Below are 22,796 nucleotides of genomic sequence, written 5' to 3'. Positions count from 1 at the left end.
TGTCTGACTTCCTGATTAACTGCGTCCTTAACTGTTCCATCTAGTTGACCTGCTTAGAAAGCCACTACTGCCATGCTTCTATAATTTGCCGTGGCACATCAGTTGGATTTTGAAATAACTCTCCGTTACCTTTTAATGTTGTGGGGTTTTTTGTTTTTTTGTTGCATATTTTATTTTTTTATACATATTTTTTACATTTGTATTAAAAGCTCAGTTGTCTTGCCTGTTAGTGTCTACATTTAGTTTCCTAAATTGTACAGATTTATGCTTTAACTTATTTATGCTTATCTTTTTTTTCTTAAAATCAGAACCGAAAATGTTTTGTCACTGCTTTTCAACCAGAAAAGCACATTGAGTACATTTTAGATACAATTAGTGGTATTATGAAAGACTAAGTCCGGTTTTGACAAGTGAGGGGTGGCTAAGAGAAAAAAAGTGAAGGGCACTACATGCTCATATTGTAACAGTTTGTCAGTTATAAGGTAGATGTTTGATGTTTGTCAGATCTGTCAGATTTGTCAGATGTCCATATTTATGCACGGTCTATAGGCACCACTGGAGGGTAACCTAATTATTTACATTAAAATACTATTAAATATGTAATTGTACTCACTTTACCGTAGTTGTACTCACCGATGCATGTATCCTGGCTGGCCAGATGAAGGCAGAGGTGAGCAGGGAGGAGAGACTGACTAACAAACATAAAGACTTTTCCATGTTTCCGGCCATGATGAGGAACACTGTAGAGGCTAGCCAGTCATGACCTGGATAACCTTCCTGGTGAGTTACTGGTTTCAAAGTTAAAGATCCAAAAATGGCTAGTAAAAAATATACACAGATTTCAAAGTCTTAGACATGTTCAGCAAACATTGTGGTAACATGAGTATTTTTGACAAACACAAATAATTTTTTAATCAGAAATAAACAGAAATGCAAATAACTAACTAGATGTGCATTGTATTAACCACTTGTAAAGCTTAAATTAAGAGATTTTGTTTGTGTTTTAAAGGATCCATAAATATTGTCTCTGTGTCAGAAGACACGAGCGCTCATAATGGGTTGAATAAAGTGCAAAGCTAATACCAGTTTGATGTCAGCTGACACTGGTGCCAGTGAGTGTTATCTACAGAGTGAGTAACAGTCAATTAACCACGATACACCATCAGCTTTGTCACAGCTGAAAAAACAGACTGTGAAGACCCAGTTCTGTCTAGTGTCAGATTCTGAAGGTATTACATGAAAAAATCTTAACCCACAGCCACTGGCAAACTGATACAAACATATAATTCTTGTGATTTTTGTCTTAATAAGCAGGAGTAGCTGCTTTACATTGTGAACGCAACATTGCACGGACACTGAGCAGCATACTTTAAAAAAAGAAAAACAGCAAACAGGATTTGCAATCAGGCTCCAAGGTTAAAGCTTCCTTTCATCAAGTACGTCTCGAGTGGTTTATTCAGGCTCTGCAGCATTACTCATTAAATTCAGTTCATTTAGACGTTTGATAATTTCATTCAAACCCTGCTGGCAGCAAATAACTGCGCTGATATGCGAGTCTCTGTCCTGTTCCAGGAGAACTGTGGGCCGATTAATCGGGAGTGAGAACACAAACTGGCTCGTCTCCAGAAAACAACCCCAGGCCTATCAACACTTGCTGCTTTTTATGTCTTTCTGTTGAGTTGCTCCCTTTGAACACTGTCACCGTTTAATTTTTCTTTAGGTTAAAATGTACACAGATTTATTTACATCTTCCCGCCGAAAGATTCTCTACATTTCTGCCACAAAGATATCACAGGAGAAAGTTTTAATGAGAAAAAAGACTAAATTAGCAAATTTCTTCATCTATTACATTGAAATCTATTACTTTTAGTTCATTTCCTGTGAACTCTACGGAAAAAAGCATGTACCTTCCCAGCATGTTAATTTTAAACTAATTAATCTTGTAAAATGATGTTAATTCTTCACACCAATGCCAGAAAAAAGACAACAGCAGCCTTGATCTGCTTTAAGAATCTACATTCTAATTTCTTAGTAATAGTTTTAAAGGGTACCTATGATCGTTTTCCTTATTTTTTGTCAGATATACACTGTTACTGTGGTGAACGGTCACTTTGAACACAGCCAAAGCTTCAAATAATGAGGTCAGTGTACAAATATTCCCACTGAGCCAAAAGCTCAGGCTTCGGATGGCTCTAAATGCTCCATTTCAGACAGTGTTTTTTTCTGTTCTTGGCTCTGTATCGTGGCAAGACTGGGGATTTTGCCATAATGCCTGGTCATCTCAGGCGCTCAGCTTGGTCTATGACCGTAGAAGCCCCTCCCTCCTGCTGTTCAATGCTGTTTGCAAAGGGGAGCCAATCAGAAGACAGGTGGCTTCACTGCTGAGGAGCTAAAATGTTTTTTTGTGACAGATCATAACCTGAATGACTCCAACAGCTTTCTAATTGCTTTTTTTTAATGTATCATGCAAATCTATTCTAACAGAGTCCAAGAATAAAAACGTGAAGCTCAAAATAACCATAAAGCACCTCTTTAAATAACTACATTTATATTTAGTGCTTAACCTTTGAGCCAACACAGATAAGAAGTCATAAAGCTGTTAAAAAAACAAAAAAAAAAACAGTAATGCATTATTCTGAGCAAACTCTGTTCAGTGAGCAGATAGGGACAAACAACCGAAACCCAAAGTGTCTGTTTTGTAAGAACCCAAAGGTCTTACTTTTTAGACCAATTTCAAAATTGTTAATACAGAAACATATTCGTGTTTTGCCATGTTTTGACTGGATCCTGTAACAGACTGAAGAAATTGCCTTAGATTTGCATCTGAATGACAAGCATTTGAGTTCTTTATATCATTGTTAAGAAAAGGCAAAGACGGGACTCCTTTGTGGATACCCAGTTAAAAGAACTGGAGGATGGCTGTCTGCATTAAAGCTCAATAATGAGGACCAAATCCACAGAAACACAGAAACTTGACACTAACTGTGCATGCTGATAGTTCCATCGGCTTTGATTATCAGTTAAAGATGTCAGCGAGTGCATGATGGGAAGAAACATCTTTTTTCAGCTTAGATGTGTGGAGTGGTTTGGCATTTATTTGTAGCCTGTTTTAAAGTCAGCAAGGCATGTTATTGGTGACAGTGAAAGTGTGAGGATTTGAAATGTGGTCAAATGGGTACAATCTGTCCCAATTTTGCCTTATCCTGTTAATGGAAATGTCTGGACAAATGTCTGTGCTTCACACCCTGGAGGACGGGGCTGTGGCCCCCCCACACTCCCTAGCAGATCGTTACATGGAGAAACCTTTGGAATACAAGCGCGCTGATCCACACAGGTATGCACACGGGTGTTCACTGCTCGTAGACCCAAATTACACCTTTCTTGGCTGCTACTTCGAAGCACATCTGTCCTGCGTGCTGCACAACAACATTGAATATTTAGTATTTACTGCTGTTTACACTTAGCTAGATTAATGCGATGGTGTTGTGTTTAGTATGTTGCTTTGTCTTTTGTTTTTTTTGTCTTTTTTTGCTTGTTTTCTATTCTTCTCTCAACAGGTGATCTAGGAGATTTTTATTTTTTTTCTCCCCCCCTTTCTCACTGTCCCTCTCCCCTTCTGTTTTTCCTTTCCTTCCTCTTTCTTTCTCCCTTTCCTATCTCTCACTCATGTCTGTCCCGTCTGTAACATCTGAAAATAAAATATAATAAATAATAAAAACAAAGATCGACCAAATGGACCAATACGGCAATGCCACGATGATCTATTTGGCAAAGTAAATCCATTGGGTATCCTTGTTGGTCTTCAGACAACAATTCTGATGGCTAAAGAACCAAATGGGACAGGCGAAAAAAAAAAAAGAAAAAAGGAAATGTCTGGACAACCTTGGTTTGAACTTCATTATTTAAAGAATATTTGGAGGTCACACAATCACCACTGTATTATTACACCTTGAGCCGCCTTAATTCTTTGTAGCACAGAATTAACAAACATTTCTCAGATTTTTGGGCCATACTGACATAAGAGCATGGCAGTTGCTGCAGATCTGCCCGGTACCAAACGACTCACGGACCGGTACCGGTCCGAGGCCCCGGGGGTTGGGGACCGCTGTTCTATGGGATTGAGGTCTGGTGACTGTGGAGGCTATTTGACAACAGCCAACTCATAGAATAGTCGCATAGAAGAAACCAGTTTCCAATGATCTAAGCTTACTGACATTAGTGCCATTATCAATCTGAAAACACTCATCAGAAGATGAGCACACTGTGCTCATATAGGGACGGACAGCAGAAATACTGTTGCATTTAAACACATCAATACGCCACACCAGCAGGCTGAACCACTGATACAAGGCTTTCATGTTGTTTATGCCTAAAGCAGTCTGGCCATTCTCCTCTGACCTGTGGCATTATTAAGACAATTTTTTTTTTTTTTTTTTTTTTTTGCTTTTTTGGACCATTCTCTGTAGACTCGGGAGATGGTTGTGTAGCAAAATCCCAGTAGATCAGCAGTGTCTGAAAATACTCAGTCCAGCCCATCTGGCATCAGCAACCACATTCAAAGGCACTTACAGTAAAGCCCCCTTTTCCCCCCATTCTGATGCTCACTTTGAACTTATGCAGATCCTCCTGATCATCTCTGCTCGGCACTGAATTGCTTAAACAAAAGAACTATATATTGTCTCTGTTTTCTATTCATAAATTTATGACAGCGGTTGAAAGCTTAAACTACAGTGTGAATACTTAAATACAATTATAATGCAACAGTGTGAGCTGGTTAGCTTAACCACTGGCTCAACCCTCAATGACAAATGCATGCTCTTTGATAGTGATTGACAGACAGACCTCATGCATTTGTAATGGATTCTGTAAAGATATCATTTTTAAACGGACAGCTATAAATAAATCAGTTACCCCAAAGACACGATTAACATTTTCATCTGCGATTACCTAATCACCATCAACGAAACCGAAAATCCTCGAAATAAAATACTAACTCAATCAACATCTATACCTTAGATTTAAAATGATTTCTTTTTACCTGAAAAAGTACTTCAGTTCTTTGGGTAAACTTTAGACCAAAGTTTTTGCAAATTTTTAAGTATATTAACTTTTTAATTCTTTTAGCTTAAATAGGTACACTGTGTTTTGTGTCAGAAACATTAGCATAAATCCGTTTACAGCTGCCATCTAAACACAAAGATAACCCAAAACGAGCTTCTTGCTGTCAACTCAAATGTCAGTCTGGTCTAGTACTGTAGCTTCTTTACAAACAAAATGTCAGCATTTTATATTTGTGAGGGCTCTTTATCTTCTCTCTGTGTTTTCATGTTTCAATTGTCTGCTTACAAAGGAAGCTATCTGGAGGAAAAAGGACGCCTGTCAGTTGATATTTGGGACAAAAGAAGGTTGAACTACTCACTGAGGAGCAGATGGAGCAAGATAATCTATATTGTGTTGATCAGAGCGTGAGACATGACACTCTCGGTTTCTTGTTCTTTCTTTTAAAAAGGGCGACTTGTGGCGTTCTCACACTAGACACTAGATAGCTGCTACTACAGTCACACACATATAGTGTTGCCTCAGTAGCCAGAGTGCCACAAAGAAAACGTTTGTGAAATCTTTAGAGTTGGCAAAACTTCTGTTTTGCTTATTTAAAATAATAGTGCATTATATACATACAGTGAACCTCTGCAGTAATTACTCTGCAGTAATCTGAATGCGTGGGTTGCAATGGTGCTCATCCATATAAATAAAGGCATACAAAGTCAGCTTAGAAAAAGGTTATGCTCAAGAAATACTGATGGGTATGAATTATGCCCAACGACAAACTGTTTACAGATGGAGGAAATTCAGGATGACTGCTCTCCTGAACAGTAGATGTCCTACAAAGACCATCGCTGTGAAACCTATAAAACTTGCTACAATCTTTGTTCATATGTTCATTATAAGAAAAACCCTGAATAAGAAGGGGGAAACTGCTGCTCTCTACAAAAATATTCATATACAGTGTAGAACGCTATGTCTGAAGAAGAAACATTGAAACCTAATTTCAGCATGATGTCAGGAACATCATGGAGGGGCAAGGCCATCATTTCACCAACCAAAGGTAAGCAGACTTTCGGTGATACACTGACACAAAACAGACACAAATAACTAAAAAAAAACATTCTTATTTTCCAAATTCGAGTTTTGAACTGACCAAATGCAAAAATAAAATGTTATGACAGAAGAACATTTGTCAGATGGGTGACTAACATTTACAGCCACAGTGTGTCCATTTACTGTGAATTCTTATTGTATGGTCTCTGTAAAGGATACTGAGTTCTGATGAAGTTTCAACTCTCTGCGTGGACAAGAAGATCTTCACATGCTTAATTAGCAGAGCTAGGTCATTTGCAGCTTCTTCTTTCAGCAGCCCAAGGTAAATCCCATACCTGTGAATATAAATGAAATGTATGAAACACACATCTTCAAGTGCAAACCTTTTATAGATCAGTCTTCCTTTGTTTTTTAAAGTAAGTTGGTCAAATTTCCAGGTGCTGTCAAAGTCGCACTAAATGCTCCACACATCCTCTGACCTTAACACCAGCTCAAACACCGAAAGCTTCATGGCACGGGTTTCCATTTCTGATCAGCTCCTGTATAATTCTTAATACTTTTAAGTGTCGCTGGGGTTCCTGCATTGTTAATTCTTATAGTGAACATGGCCAAAGCATCAAATAATGAGGTCTGTAACATGATGCTTGTGAGCTAAAGCTTCAACCGCACCTTGTTTCATTTTTTTTCTATTCTTGGCTCTATATTATGTCAGTGAGAAGGGATATCCTTAATATAGTGTACTGAGGTACAGCCGCCACATGTGTGCTGTTCAAACCTTCTGTTTGTAAGAAGCAACCAATTGGAAGAAAACTGGTTTAATGAATGCAGAGTTAAATTTTAACAAGAATTATCTGGAACTGTGAAACATGCAAAGCTATGCTGCTAGATTTCAAGAATAAAATCCTGTTGGAATAATAGCTCTGCTTTTACTACTTTACTTCTTTATTACTTTTCATCTGTTTCATATCTCTTCTTTTATTTCCCCATCATTTTAAATTACTGAAATGAAAACCTATAAAATGAACTGTGAAAATATTAATTTTAAAAAAAATGATCATTTCTCAGCATGACCATTTTTCTTTCAGTTCCCAGAATCACTCATGAAAGTCACATTGCCCAATGGGATACTTTATATCAAACTCAGAAATAAAGCAACATTGAAGTCAAGTAAATACCCCAGAGGAGTCCTCAAAACTTTATTCAAGAAGCCCAGTGTCGCAAGTAAAAGATTAATTATAATTTCATGTTCAACAACTTTTAATCCTATAACACCCACCACTCTGCGGGTAATGTTTGCACTCTGTGTTGATACCGGAATAAAAAATGTGGCACTCTGTTCTCCTGGACAGGCACAGAAACTTTTCAGCTGCAGAGCCCCCTTCGGAGTAGGTGCTCAGAAAGAGTTATATTCACTGTGTAATGTAGCAGCGGGGTGTCGTTAAAGGCAGAAACAAGCAGTGTGAGAACAGTAACACAAGTCAGACGGTCTATTGTGGGAAAAATAAAGAACAGAACAAGTAGTTGCACAAGTACAGGGCAGCAATATCATGAAATTCCTGTCTATTCTGCAACATGTTTGTTTCAACAAAGTGCATTTTTAAACTCACCTATCTCTGTTGTTAAGATAAGGTTATTTTTACTTAAAGCTCCTCAGTAAAATTAGGGCCCACCTCCATCCACATGACTTTGAGAGAGTAATTTGAAACATTGTTACCTCTTAATTAGACTTTTGAAATTCTTTGGAGGTTGGCCCTAATCAGTCATCACAGCAGCTCGCTTTTTGACAGGTGCGCTCACATTCCACCTGTATTGGCTTCCAGTCCATTTCAGGATCAGCTTTTCACAACCATTTTGTGCCTTTCTACTTAGCTGAAGTCTTATAGCAGTGCACTTGTGCCAAAGCCCTGAAGTCTACAGACCAACTGATCTTGGATGTTCCTTGATCCAGGCTCTAAAACAGAGGCCACACTGCCTTTTCGATGTTAGCCTCTATATTTAGGGGCAACCTGCCCAGTCACTCAGTCATTATAAAACACAATTATAAACCTATTTAATTTCTCCAGCTTTCAGTTGAGCATGATTTCCTAGTTTTTATTGTGCAAGCACGGTTGTGTTTTCATTCTTGTTTAATTTGAGGATGTTTTATGTTTTTGTTCTGTATTTTAGTGCAAATTTATTGTTGATTTAGTGAGTGTTAATTATAGTATAGCATGTACTGCACTTCGGTCAGCTAAGGGTGTATTAATGTGCTGTAAAAAATAAAAACTGACTCAACTTATATATCTCACATCAGTCAGCTCTGACAATTTTCCTAATGTCTGCTAACAAAAGTGTCTCCAGCTGCTGAACTGAGAAACAAAAAAAACTTTCAGTCTTCTCCCTTTTTGACTTTTGTGCACATTTGCAGCTTTAATTCATGTTGCGAGTGGACGCCGAGGTGAATTCTAATGTTACGGCTTTGAGTTCACAAGCTTGTTGAAAAATGAAAGTGAGCTTTTACATTTTTTAGATGGCTTAAATATGCTATAGGTTAAAGCGGCAAAAGCCACCTTTTTATCTTTCTCTTGGTTTTTCCAAGTGATATTACGTTTGGGACAGCAAGACCAGATTACTGTTCATTTTTTTTAGAGTAGGTGCTAAGAATAAGCAACACCTTTGTGTACAGAGAGATAAGAAAGTGACACATACAATGAAAAGGTAGAGTGAAACAGTTGTTGTGTTTTAAACAGAGAAACCAGACCTTCAGTGATGTACTAGCTCATCCAGCTCCTAATCCATCACAATTCACAGGGTATTAACAAAGCGATAAATGTTACCTTGACCTTGAGCACAGTTTGGGTGAAGATCTGACTATTACTCTAGTAGGAGTAACAACTATTGTGAATTATCAACATAAGCTCATCAGTCCTTTGACCAGATGAGCTATAAACTTGCATATTGCTTATTCACAAACGAGTAGCTACAGAGGTTTGAGTTGGGGTAAGCAAAAGAAAACATGTATGAGTGTATTCATTTGGTCTATAATGGAGATATAAAAGCAGACAAATTCCTTAGCAGGTGTAGAGCAAAGGATTGGTTTGATGTTTTGAAAAATGAAAGATGGAAACAGTTCATACTTAATTTGAAAGTAACAGAAAATATACTCTCACTCTTCTAAGACTTTATTTTCCTTTGACTTTGCAGTGGCAAACAGAACTGCATAGTGATGGAGTCCCATAGCGAAGAAAACTAAAGGCAGATAAAGCCATTACTTTCACTGCCAAGCGGCTTATATGTAGATTGGTTCTGTTTGCCTGTTTGTTTGTTTGTCAGCAGGATTACTCAAAAAGTAATTGAAGGTTTGGCATGAAAATTTTTTACCAGTTTGGCTCATGTTAGGAGTGATTAACTTTTGGAGTCAATTCTGATGTGGATCTGAAAATCTTTAGAAGGCGTTTGTAGAGCAAGAAAGGAAAAACATGGATATTTTGCATCGTATCTCTATACCCATATTAAACTGAAAAAAGAAAAATAAAGTGAGACATCGTTTTCTTGAAAAAAATATCACAAATCAATTGGAGACTCAATTTAAGCACTGTCAGTAGGAAATGTTTAGACTTGAGGGAGTGGGATCGCTCTTTTTTAACCTCCTATGAACCGAACTCTTTCATGGCATGAATTTTTAATTTCTCTTTGCTATTTGGACTGATTGGACCTGATGAATGTAAAAACAAAGAATTATCTTTTTACCTGATTTTGCTCTACAATGGCTGGAAATCCACATCTGAGGACATTTGTTTTACATTTCGATAGAACAATGGCAGTATAATGTCCTCGTAACAGATATCAGGCCCTTATAGAGTTTAGTATTGTGCACAACCCAAAATGTGATGCCCACATTTGTTGAAGCCAGGTCATAGGAGGTTCAGGGTGGTAAGATTATGCAATTAACTTTCCGACGGCCACTTTAATGACTGAGCCTTGCTATTCTGTTAAAACCAAACTAACTTACATCTTCAACATCAGCTCTACTTTCTCTTTAGTGCTATTTCTCCAACGTCCGCATGCTTACATGCTTAACTGAGATGCTGAACACAGTAAACTTTATGCCTGCTGAACATCAGCATGCTATTATCATTGTAAGTCAAAGATGTCAGTGTTGAGCAGAAAAACACACCACTGCGTTAAAAGTGGTGATGCTTGTTTTCATGTGGAGCCCAGTGATGAAGACGCGGTTATTGAAACAATTGATTAGGACCATGTCAACATTCATCAGCGCCTAATTGAAGCAAAAGTAACTGCAAAAAGATTCAAACTGAGTGAGACACAGCTTCTAGTCTTTAACTATGCTTTCCCCATCCAATATGAAATGTAACTTTCTCCTCACATTCATTGTGAATGTAGACACTACAAAATCAAAATTAAGGTACATGCACGTTAGTCCCATCGCAGTGATTTAGACTCTTTTTAAGAGATACTTTGGGGTAGTTACTTCCATGGAGCTCACAGTTGAGTAATTCTAAGACTTTACTGAAATAGTTTATACGCAGCAGGCTCTCCTTCTGCTGTAAGAAGCCTAATTAAATAAGGGTTTATGAGCTAAAGAAAATCCCTTTACATACTTCAGACAGGTGTTGATTCCCAGCTGTTCCACAGATGATAATACGGCATTCTTCACAGTCTTCTCCTCTGCTATAAAACAGGATGAAAAAAAGATGTGGTTGTTACGAAGCAATGCATTTCAATGAGAGGGTATATAAAAGAAGGTTTGGGTGGAAAACTACCTATACATTCCTAACAGCTTATATTATTCCAATGGGAAATGGAAAAACATGACAGCATATCATGAATTGCTACTTTTTAAGACACCAGAGATGTAATGTTGTGTCTGGGTAACTTTGTAGCTGGCAGTTTTACAACAGTCGTTTGGCTTTAATTGTGATGTTTGCGAGCTATTGTGACATCAAGGTGACTTGGGTAATATCAGTAAAAGTCAGCCATGGGTAATTTAACAGCAGCATTTTGAAAGTGTAGAGCAGCAGAGCAATAACTCAGGAGTTTAGGGCTGTGGCAGGGTTTTTGAAAAAAAGAAGTGAAAACTGAAGTGGGAATGCTCTTTATCTCAAGACCTTTTCTTTCTCTGTGAGTCACATGGTGAGGCTACAGCAACTGAAAATACGGGCCAGTTTTAGAGTCGTGAAAACAAAAACAGCTCGCATGCAATCAGCTCTCATGGGCTCTTACTTAGTGCCAGTATTTGTTCCAAAATCATTAAAAATATATTCGTCTTTGGAGTTGCAGTTGTCACTGCGCAGATAGAACGATAAATGAAGTAATAACAGTGGGAGGACTAACATTTTGTTTTGGAAGATGTTTCCACTGCTTCCTGGCTTTGGGGAATACCGATATTATTACATCTGTGCAAATGGATCCCCAGCTTCAGACAGTTTATGGGAGGATGATGAGAACATTTGAACAATTAATATGATGAGTATTATCCAGACACCATCAGTGGCAGGAAAAACTTCCAATTCAATTTACAGGCTAATGGTGCAGAAAAATGCACGGGAAATGATGATAACAGTAGCTGTAATCTACATATCAGAGTTATAATTCAACATTGTTGCCATCCAAATATCAAAGCTGACCAATGTGGATAAATCACAGGCCATCAAATCTTGGATTAATTGAGAAAAAATGGCTTTTGAAGAGGGCATGAATCTATGCCGGGATAGCTGGTTCTGTCATTTCTCTCACTCTTCTCTCCCTATATATTAAAATCTGTGAAAACCTCTAGCTGATGGCAATTACTGTCTAATGGAGATGAATCCTCTTCTTGTTGTATTTATTCCCTCCCTGCCCATTTCTCTCTCCTCAGCATTAAGCCACCAGAGTGTATTTTGCAGTTTTTAATAACTATAATCACAATCATTTAACAAGATACACTATGAAAGGTGGCACATCTGATTTATCTCTGAGATTAGTTATGACAATTTGTACTTCGTTTAGGTGTAGTTGTGAAGCTTATGAAGAGTAATATCATGAATCTGGAGCTCTGAGTTGATTTAGTTCCCAGACTCTGTGCAATCCCCTGTGCTTCAGAGAAATTAAAACAAAAGTAATATTAAAAATAAAGAAGCCTGAAAGTGTCAGGACTTAACGGAGTGAGAGGTAGTTATGAAACCCATTTAGAGATATGAGCATACATCATTTACGACAATATATCCAAGAATGTCTTCAGCTGTAAAAATAAAGGACCGAATTAAAAAGCTCAATTTAAAAAAAGCAAGAAAATTTTGATTAACCGTGAACTAAAAAATAATAAAAAATAGAAAATAAAAAATGAATCACTGAACTCACGCTAACATGCTCAGAAATTTCCAAATATCTAAGTTTTCTGCTTTTCTAACTTTTCTAGACATCATTAGACAGAGAATGCAAAAGTCAGACACAACGGTATCAAACGTTTAACCTGACATGTCCGCGAGATTTCGGATTGCACCAGTGTGAGAACAACACAGCTAACGGTGTACATTCAGCAAGCGCGCTGCTTCCTGCCCACTCCATCCAGGCAGTAGGCTCACCTAAACCAGTATTTGCACTTGTGTGAACCTGTCTGAAGCAGGCTATTTGCCATGATAGATGTGAGGACACAGAAATGGAAAATTTCACAACCTGATTTTCTGAAACTCTAAGTTCACACGTGAAAAAGACTTTAAGAACCTCATGTTTCAAAAGCACCTCCTATATTTTAGTGCTAGAAACTAAGTACAGGGAGCCTACATCTCCTATGACTAACTGTCTGACAACCACTCAAACACTCATCAAGTCTGGGGATGGCAGCAGCACATTGGTTGTGACAGCCAGCAAATGTCAGACCGCCTACAAAGAGCACCTTTAAGCACCTTATAACTCTAATATGAACCTTACACGCAACAAGTGCTGCAGCAGGTCATTCAAACCCTGCTGCACTTGCTGGGATGTTTCTGCCGTGACATCTACCTAAAACACTGCCAGAAGAGGGAAATGCATCATGTGATTAATAACAATAATAAAAACAATTTCTTCTAACTAACCTCCATTTACAGTAACTTGCAGCATCTCAGAATGGGGGAAAGGGAATGCAATTTTGATGTTTTTCATGCAATACTTAAAAGCAGAGACTTAAAAAAGTTTGAGGATGTGGATTAAAAAATCCTTTTAAATTATTATTTTATCTGAGCAAGCATAGATCTCTGGAACATAAAAAGATGCTCCTCGTGGGATGCAGTAACCCAATTTCAACAGGAAGCTGAGATAAATGAGATTGCTGGACAGCTGCCTTCAGGAGTCAGGGCCATGGCAGGTGATGAGATACAACTCTGAACGGTGAACTGAAAGCAGTTAACACTTGGCAAATGAGCCTGCTCTCTCCATACAATGGGAGCGTCAAGCTGGGCAGAGTGGCTTTGACTAGTCAATGCTAAACACCACTGGGCATTTTTCCATGTCACATGCAGACAATTACACACAAATGTAACCGGCAGATTGCAGAATTCAACAAGAGTCCTGACTGCTATCTGGTCTCCTTTATGGGCTGTTGTAACTGAAGCAGAAGCTGTATTTAGTCAATGTTTATACAGAACCAAGCCTTACAATGCAGAAGCCATCTTAAAATATCTTCAGGCTCTTATCTGTCCAATTAATTTGAAGCATTACATAAATTAACTGAAATTTAATTTGTCATAGGTACACAAAAACTGTATCTACAGTATCACCAGTGAGAAAATATTTGCCCAAAAATACAGATTTAAGATTATTTTTACCCTGGAAGCTGTTGCCGTTACTGAATTCACCCATAGTATGTATTTTTATATAAAAATCCTGAACAGAAATCTATGCCTCTCTCTTATAATGTAACTCTGACAGATGTGAATTCCAGGTCAAAGTGTGTCAAAAACATCACAAAGTTCAAGCCTGCAATCTCTCCAAAAGAAAAGGACTTAAAAATATTAGCATCAACAATCTGACATGTAAAATGTGGGTGGACTATTTTCCACAACAGCTCTGTGTTAAAGAAATTATGCAAATAAGATTGTGACTGATCCTAAAAATGAAGTATTACAAAAATGTGAGGCATTATGAAAGAAAGAAAGCGGAAGTGCAAACAACTCTGATGTGTGTTTGTGAATTTAGATAAATAAATCATCAAAACAAAAACCCAGAATTAAGGTTCTTCATCAGTCCCCAGAGAAGTGAGGCCTTTTTGCTGACAGACACAGCACTACAGACAGATGCTGCCTTTTATTAGCTGTCTCCCTGCCACAAATGACTGTCTACTAATTCATAGATCCAAGTGAATGCTTTTACTCTCATGAATTATCTTGACAGCTTTTCTTTAGAAGCTCAGACATATTCGGGATGATGTTACTTATAAAGTCTGTCAAATTTGAACACGGTTTCAAAACTTTTTATTGCATGACACACCACGCGCATGAAGAATGTTCATTCTTATGGCAATTACAGTTAAATTCCAAACTGTACAAGTCAAACCGTCCAAATCTATACTGTAGGTTTAACCACACTCTAAATTATTTTAATTAGGTACATACACCCTTACTGCTTCAACAGGAATTTAGAGGGTAAGCGGCAGCCAGGTGCTGCTGATTAAATGTAATTGATTCACTGATCATCAGCAAGTGTGAGCACCTCTGTAAAAGCAAAGTTTTAACAGGTTGCTGATCATTCAGGTGATGCAATGCCAAAAGTGGATGTCCCAGAATTTTCACCCAAGGCCAAACTATGCTCTGAGAAAAAAAGCTCCGACTTGTTCTCTAAAAAGAACATGGCAGGACAGTTTAGGAAAAAAATGGCACGTGTTTGTTAACGTGCTTGGAAACATTCATACCCTGTGCAAAAAGCAAGTGCATGTATGACCTTAAGAGAACTGTGCATGAATGAATGCTTGCAAACCTCAATGAACAGAAGCAACATTGTAAAGAAGAATGAGTTAAAAATTCTCCATAACCATGTGAGAGACTGATGAAGTCATACAGAAAATAAGTATTTCAAAGATCATACAAGCTACTAAATCATAGGGAATCATGGGTTTTACTTCATAGAGTATAGAGCAGTCATTCTCAAACTGTGGTACGCGTACCACTGGTGGTACGTGGGCTCCCTCTACTGGTACGCGGGAAAAATGTAAACTTTAGCTCTGCTATCACTTGAAGACAGAAAACTAAACAGTAGTGACGTTTACAGGGTTACTGAAGTTGGGCTAGCTCGTATATAATGATGTGCTATGCATTGGCTAGCTACACAGCTATAGTTAGCATAATATAAACACGCTGAAGCTGGAAGATGAACGCCAACTTTTTTCCACTCAATGGTTAGAGACAAATGCATGGCAGGATCCTGCAGACGGACCAAACTTCAGTCAGGAGAACAACTGAGATAATCCATCCACAATACGAGGTTAGTCATTAATTTACTGCTGCATGGGCTGGGCTGTAGCTACATCGTAAGGTTTTAAAAACTGAGCTTTAACAGTGGTAATAAAAACCGAGAGAGGCCGACAGTGATCACTGCCTTTTTTAGGAGCTTGTACAGATTAAACAGAACAAGATACAAAGCATTAAAACATGTTAACCCATATGGAAAAGATCTATATAAATCTTATAAAGTTTGTATCTGTCTTGTGTGAAACTTGTATGAAAAGCATATAAGTGTGAAAACAGATATAAGATCCCTTGAAAAATTATATAATGAAATTTGTATGTTTTGGATACTTACTAAAAGAATATATGAAAGTAATGAGAAAGTGGCCACTTACATGAGTAAATCATGTAAGCCTTATATGAAATAGTAAAAACTTATATGTGATTACTCATGAAAGTGGCCACTTTCATGAGTAATCACATATAAGTTTTTACTATTTCTTTTCCATATGGGAAAAACACAACAACCTTAATAAACTATTAGTTTGGGCCCGGAAACAGGGTTCATACGTCATTACTTAAAGACTGGATATCCCACCTGCTGTGAATGTTTTAATGCAGTACAGTTGTTATTATTGTCACTTGTCACATCCTGTTTATGACAGTTACAATAAATAACATTCATATAAGAAATAAAATTGTCTAGTGTAAACTGTATATGGTGTTAAATAAGCCTATACTACTGTAACTTAATGTCGGTCATAAGGGTGGTACTTCAAGAGCCACATGTTTTATGAGGTGGTACTCATTGTGAGAAGTTTGAGAACTACTGGTATAGAGCATAGAGTCCTATGAAAACTTTCTTTTTCACATGATTCTCACTCCTGGAAAACCTCAAGCTTCTACCAAGTCATTTCTTCTAAACTGCAGCTTAAAACCTTACTGTCACCGGGTAAAATATGAAGCTATTTACTCAAATAGTGCAGTGTCTTGTACCTTTATATTCTTCCATATAATCAATTTTATTTTATATATCTTCTGTTTATCTTCTATTTTAAATCCTGCATTGTTTTATACCACCTGTGTGTCCTTATATCTTTTTTTTTATGTCCCTTGAAAAGCACTTGAAATAAGCAACATGATCTTGGTTTTATATGTTGAGTAATCATTAGAGAAGACCACAGTGAAATGGTTTTCATTCACATTTTAGCAGCAGTGTGCTTTATATCTGATCACCTCCCAGTAATTTAGATTTAGCCATTCAAGACTAAAATTCAAAGGATACTTTTGGCAACACCTGGGTTGTGGGTGTATCCAAATGCTCCAAAAAGCTCTTATGTCGTCATATCTTCTGGTAATTATGAACAGACAAATTGTGCATTGTTTGTGTATTGACAAAGAGGTGGGAAAATTACTTCTAGAAAATGTGTATGAAAGAAAGATTATTGATATTATGTCCTTAGAAAAACAAATAAAAAACGAAACCATAATAAACATGTCAGTGTCAGACATCAGAATATTACAAAGTTCAAAATGTTGTTCTACAATGAAATCTTGTGTTTTTACAGGTGTTCTGGGCCACAGAAAATTTCAAACAACGATTCAGAAAATCTCTTTACTGTAAAAATAATCAGCACTTGTCCGAAATTTTCTGGAGTGCAGATTAATAGCTAATGCACTGTTAATGTTATTTCAGTATTTCACACCCACTTCTTTTAAGTGCCCTTGCTGGATATAATTGAGCCACATTTAGCTAAGCAGAGGGAAATTAAATTTACTGTTAAACAATGACTGTGGTTAAAATACAACTATGATTAATGGAGTATGCATTCAGTATGGAAAGCCAAACTGTACGCTTTTGTTAAACCTGCCAAAAATAAAGCATCCATAATATTCTGACCTGCCTCTGATAATATTTTTCAGCTTTAGCAATAAAAAAAAATTACAATGCGTATTAACAGTTGCCTGCACATAATATAATAAATGTATTACAGAGGTTATAGTGCATGCTGTCATCATATGGGAAACTGGCTATTGCCATAAACAAAGCATACGCATAAAAATCAATTTGGCTGCAGAAGAAAGTCAAATGTGTTTGAGTAACACAATAATGGGTGGCAGGCCTGTGTGTTTGTGTTATTATTGCGAGACCTATGGACAGAAGTCTCCCACAGAGAAATACAAGCCTCGTTTGACTGAGCAGATTATTGAAGAAAAAAGTTTTACCATTTGATCTTTACAGACACAGCTCTCCCCACCTGCACTCCCCTATTCTGTAGTTCATGTGGCATCAGAAAGGAACAACAAGGAGCACACACACCTGCATTCACAACAAATAGCATTTTGATACCACAAAGCATTTGCCAGACTATATTGTCCATGAAATGTCCAAGATGATTTCCAGGACAAGAGACTGCGATTCACTTTCTTTTTTTTAAACCACTAAGTTCAACCTACAGAAAAAGAAAGTTTTCAAAGAACTCGATGAACTCCTGTTCATTGTTACTGCTTTCATTGGAATTAGGAGTGCAAGCAGCAGCCAGTTGCTGCTAATCAAATGCACCTGATTAAGTGTGAACACCTCTGTAAAGCAAACGTTTTGGCAGTTTGTTGGTCTAGAGCGTTCAGCTGTGTTAACACAGTGCTATGATTTTCTTGGGAGTGGATGCCAAAAACAAAATCCAAGAGACTCTAAAGGCCTCAGTTAGCATGTTAAATGTTAAAAAAAAAATTCAAAGGTCAAAAAAAGACATGCTCTCAAGCATGGTGGTGGAAAAGCCCATTTATCCATCAGATGTCTGAAATTTTGTTGTGCAACAGCAACAATGATCCAAGCACAGCAACAGTAAATCTACAATGACTGAAAAAGAAAAGAATTAAGGTTATGCAATAGACCAGTCAACGTCCAGACCCCAAACCCACTGAAATGCTTTGTTAGTTCTGCATAAAAACATGTAGCTGTTAACCTCAATCAACCTAAAGCAATGTCGTAAAGAAGAATCGGCCAAAATGTCTCCACAACAATTGATATTGTACCTCCCCACCCTTCTATTCATGTACAGGCAAGGAATACGGCAGGGGAGCAGCAGCGAGAGCCAGCACAGACAGTAGCAATGACAGAGTCATGCAGAGAATAAAAAGGAGGAGCAGACATGGAGGTGCACTTCAGACTGGCTTGTAGATGCACAACAACTGTGGGTTGATTAAGCAGCTTAAATAGTGCACCCTATATGAGACTTGGCCGAATATTCAACAAAGGGTATCAGCAAAACCATCAGCTGATCTGCTGGGAATCACTGACTTAGTGGCCTGTCTGAACTAATTGCATCTTAATTAAAACCTCTAACCCGTGCAAAACAATGGCCGAGTGAGTTTAAAAAAAACAAAACACATAAACAACAATGCTGAACAATGCAAATCAGAAATGTGGTAAATCTGCTTCCGTAATGAACAGCTGCTTGTTTTTAATTTATATTGAGTGTGTGAGCCATTCATGCTTTTTCCCCACACCCTAATTTCTATAGAACTGGACCTCTGTTTAATTTTAAATTGCTGAGTCTTGGAGTCTTTCTGAGTCTTTCTCTGCACTTGTTTCGAGTGCTTGAACAAATGACACACTATTATAATTATACCAATGTTTACTAAGTGCCAGATGATTGCATTATTTCAGCAGAGCCATACAGTCACTGATGAAATTCAAACTGATATCCTTCCACCAATTAGTATGGTAAATATGATGTTAAACTTAGTACAACTTTGCAATGCGTCTTTGAGGTGAAGGTCATGAATGACCTATGATTTGACTTAACTTGATTTTATAAAAAACATGTAAACTGGAACAAATAAATATGCTAATTGGACACTTATTGCACATTACCTTTAGGGACTTTCTAGGTAGAAAGATGTTGCGGCATTTAGTTATTAGCATTATGCCTTTTTGACTGCTATCAGTCAGCTTGTTTAGCCTACTGGCTACTAAATACTCCAACCTGCTAAGATCATTCACTCATTCGATCTGAGACACATAACACATTTTAGCATGTGGTGGAAAAAGCTGCTCTTAAGGGCAGAAAGAATTGTTTCCAGGGATCTCTATTTTTATCCTGCCTTCCAGCTTGGGGTGCAGGATCCTTTGTGTAATCCATGCTTACATGTGTGTTTTACACACAGACAATGTGAAAAATACAACACATTGCTATGGATTAGTACTGAAAGTGCTAATTGCACTAACAAATTTAGATGAAAAAATAACACCAACTAAATAGGCATAAGCATGTCTGTTAACAAAAAACCCCAACGCTTTAGCCAACTGGGGTTTTTCAACTACCTCAGGGACAAAGCTTTACCAAAATCTTCCAACTCAGACCCTGTGACAAGTGGAAAATTTGGAGTTTCTTAAAATATAATATTTAGTCTATTCCATCTCTAAACTGTTTTATTTACACTTACTCTACACTCCTCCTATCATGAAAACCACGTTTTTATGCCTGATATACTACAGTACTACACTCCCACCAGATGAGCTCATGCAGCCTGTCACGAACCGGGACATACAACCATGACAAAACAGGAGATGCACACACAAATGCCAATTAAAAAGACTATTTATTTTAAATTAAAGAAACAAGAGAAAAACCTAAACTAACCATGTGTACAGTCAATGGCTGTGGCTTAAGTGAGTGCATGCTTGAAGAGACTGTGTACACAATGCTGTTTAGTGCAAAAACCCAAACTATAATCCAGAATGTTTCTCAGGGAGGAGAGCCACTACACAGTTGGGTTCTGAGGGCCTTTATAGTGCACTGATGAGCCCAGGTATTGCCAGTGCCACTGATGGAAATGAGCCACAGCAGCTCTCCAGCACCTACAAATGAGACCTGCCCACACCAACAAGCAAGAAGGGTGACCAGGTGGCGAGCATCGCCACACTTTCCAATCCAATAAACTACCATTGCAGTTAGTAGTAAGTGGTTGATTAGTGCGGCAACAACAAAAACACACTGAATGTCTTTTTAAAATACACAAAATGTCTTATTTTACATTCTATCGAAGTTCCTGCTGGAAAGTGCTGTACTGTACAAGATGCTTCCCTCACCGCAAACTCAGGTTTACTGCTGGATAAATTTTATTTCCACATTAGTTAACTCAACAACCAAGACAGAGCACTGATAGGTTTCCTCATCTCTCCACCCAAGTGTTTTAGAGACAATATGTGCACTGGTCTAATGATGTTTATGACTCCCAGAGTAGACATACAATCTCATCATCATTTAAAACTTAATAGCCAATGCGTGTGTGTTTTCTTTAGTTGAACAATCAGATCTTGGTCTTTTGTAACCAGTCATGACAAAAAAGGGACGTCTTTTTTGCCATGTCTGGTCACAAAAGACCAAGATGGTGCTTTTATACCGTCTATACACAGTTGTTATCACCAGCTTTGGTTCCTATCCTCAGGGCTAGTTTAATCGCCAGGGTTCAGTTCACCAAGACTATTAACAAACCAGATCTCCACATTGAAGCACAAGCAGGCTTCAGTTCAGCTGACTGAGCCAACAGGCCCTTTCAGAAGCGACTGGAGTAGAAGGCAATAACAACCCACAACAGAAAACAAAGTGTCAAGTTCAAACTTACATGAAATACACTGCACTAAAGGTGTTAATTAGGTGTTAAAACATTTATACACAGTGTGTACTGTATATGCTTTGGAGTGTAACCAACATTTACCTTTACATAATTTTCATAACCCAGAAATAAAGTAAACAGAGCAGAGCACAGAGGTTCGGTATGTCTGTCTTCACTGATCCACAAAGTGCCCTTTAGTTATTTTCCTTGACTAAACTGTAAGAATGGAGGGTTGGGGGGTATTGCTCTTCTTACTGACCTTTGTACGGAGCTGGAGAGAAGAAGCACTCTGAAGCAGAATTGGATAGATGGGCTACAACTTTCTCCAGAAGGTCAGCCAGCACTGAGGAGAAAGATCAGGCACATAAAAAATCATAAGATAGCAGGTCTGCATTAACTATTGCGTTCAAAGGAAATCCAATTTAAACAGTCAAATGTCAGCTTTCAACTATTTTTAGATTGTTGGTTCCATCCTGTTTTCTACGCTATTAAGCAGCTGTAAGTGGATTGGACAGATACTTTCCATGTAAGACGTACAGTGTGCTCAGCTGGCATAAAGTCATTAGCATTATAAATACTAATAAAAGATAATATATAATAGAAGTTTAAAAACAAACCTGCTTCACTTCTAGGATAAGGATGTCTCTGACAAAGTAAATTATAGCTCAGCGAAAAAAATTACATGCACTGTAATACAACACAAAAAATGTACATCTTGTATCAACTGTGGATTCACTGGCCCCGACTGTCACTCAGTAAACTGTGTCAGCATGGCTTTTAGTGTCACTTAACACGTCTGCGCAAAGAACCACCCACAGTCACTGAAGATCTAATTGTGGAAATAAGAGAGGAAGAGCGTGGTGAGGTAGGAAGAAACAGCAAATAAAGACGATACAAAACCAACCTTCTACAGGCCAAAGAGTTTAACCTATTGTTTTAACTCATAGTAGGCCAAATGAATAGACTGGTTTGTTTTAGTCTGTTTTGTGGCCAAAGAACTCCTGTCTTTTCAATGCGCTTTGTGCTGGCACACCACAGCACACATCACAGTTCAGGCGTTTTCTGCCAAATGCTCAGCCTCAGATGCCTCAGGATGTTACAGTAGAAGTCTGCATTTACAGGCTGACCCAGAGGGACAAATGCATGGTGCACAACCTTGTGAAAGTCAAAGATTAGTATGCACCACATTGCTGATCTGATGTGCCAACTTTGACATTGTAAACTCCTGTTCGATCCAAAACTCACCACCAGTCATGACCCTTGCCATGAAGTCAAGTCAGTTTGAAAGCTGATGCTCTGCGTAGGTTTGCCATCCGAGGTGAACGTGCATGTGCAGAAATGCAAGCAGTCAAAGATTGGGCTAAAGCATTGGAAGTCATCCAGAGGTGCACAGGACCATAACCTTGTAGAGGATGTTGACCAAATTCGAATCAAATAGAGTTTTTACACCTCAGCCATAAAAGGCAGTTGGGCAGGTGGGCGGTGTGGACAAGCAAGTTTATGAATATGAGAACGTTCACAAACTTTTTATGTTAACAATAATGATAAAATTCAAATCTCAGTGATCTCAACCTCAAGGTCAAGGTCAGAGGTCAAGTTTTCTGAAAATCTTGTGAATGTGATAACTTGAGAACACAGTCACCTAGAATTTTTACATTCATACCATGGGTACATCTA

General features: G+C 37.9%; 1 protein-coding gene across 4 annotated transcripts in view; it reads right to left on the bottom strand.

The window, feature by feature from the left end:
- tbc1d32 (TBC1 domain family, member 32) overlaps positions 1–22,796 on the bottom strand; it is a 108,848-nt gene that overhangs the window by 27,370 nt on the left and 58,682 nt on the right. For 3 of the 4 annotated variants that reach the window (XM_085432368.1, XM_085432370.1, XM_085432371.1), the window contains exons 28-31: positions 21,379–21,462; positions 10,701–10,770; positions 6,319–6,434; positions 634–788 (exon numbers count right to left, since the gene is read on the bottom strand). In XM_085432368.1, coding sequence (XP_085288494.1) covers positions 634–788; positions 6,319–6,434; positions 10,701–10,770; positions 21,379–21,462 — 425 coding nt within the window. The remainder of the gene's footprint in view (positions 1–633; positions 789–6,318; positions 6,435–10,700; positions 10,771–21,378; positions 21,463–22,796) is intronic. The other variant, XM_085432372.1, reaches the window with a different exon arrangement.

Source organism: Copadichromis virginalis, linkage group LG15 (assembly GCF_057382275.1).
Source record: "Copadichromis virginalis isolate Kocher_CV1m ecotype Utaka linkage group LG15, C_Virginalis_male_GT1.1, whole genome shotgun sequence".
Lineage (NCBI taxonomy): Eukaryota > Metazoa > Chordata > Actinopteri > Cichliformes > Cichlidae > Copadichromis > Copadichromis virginalis.
Note: the sequence above shows the minus strand (reverse complement) of the source record. Positions and strands in the feature narration are given on the sequence as shown.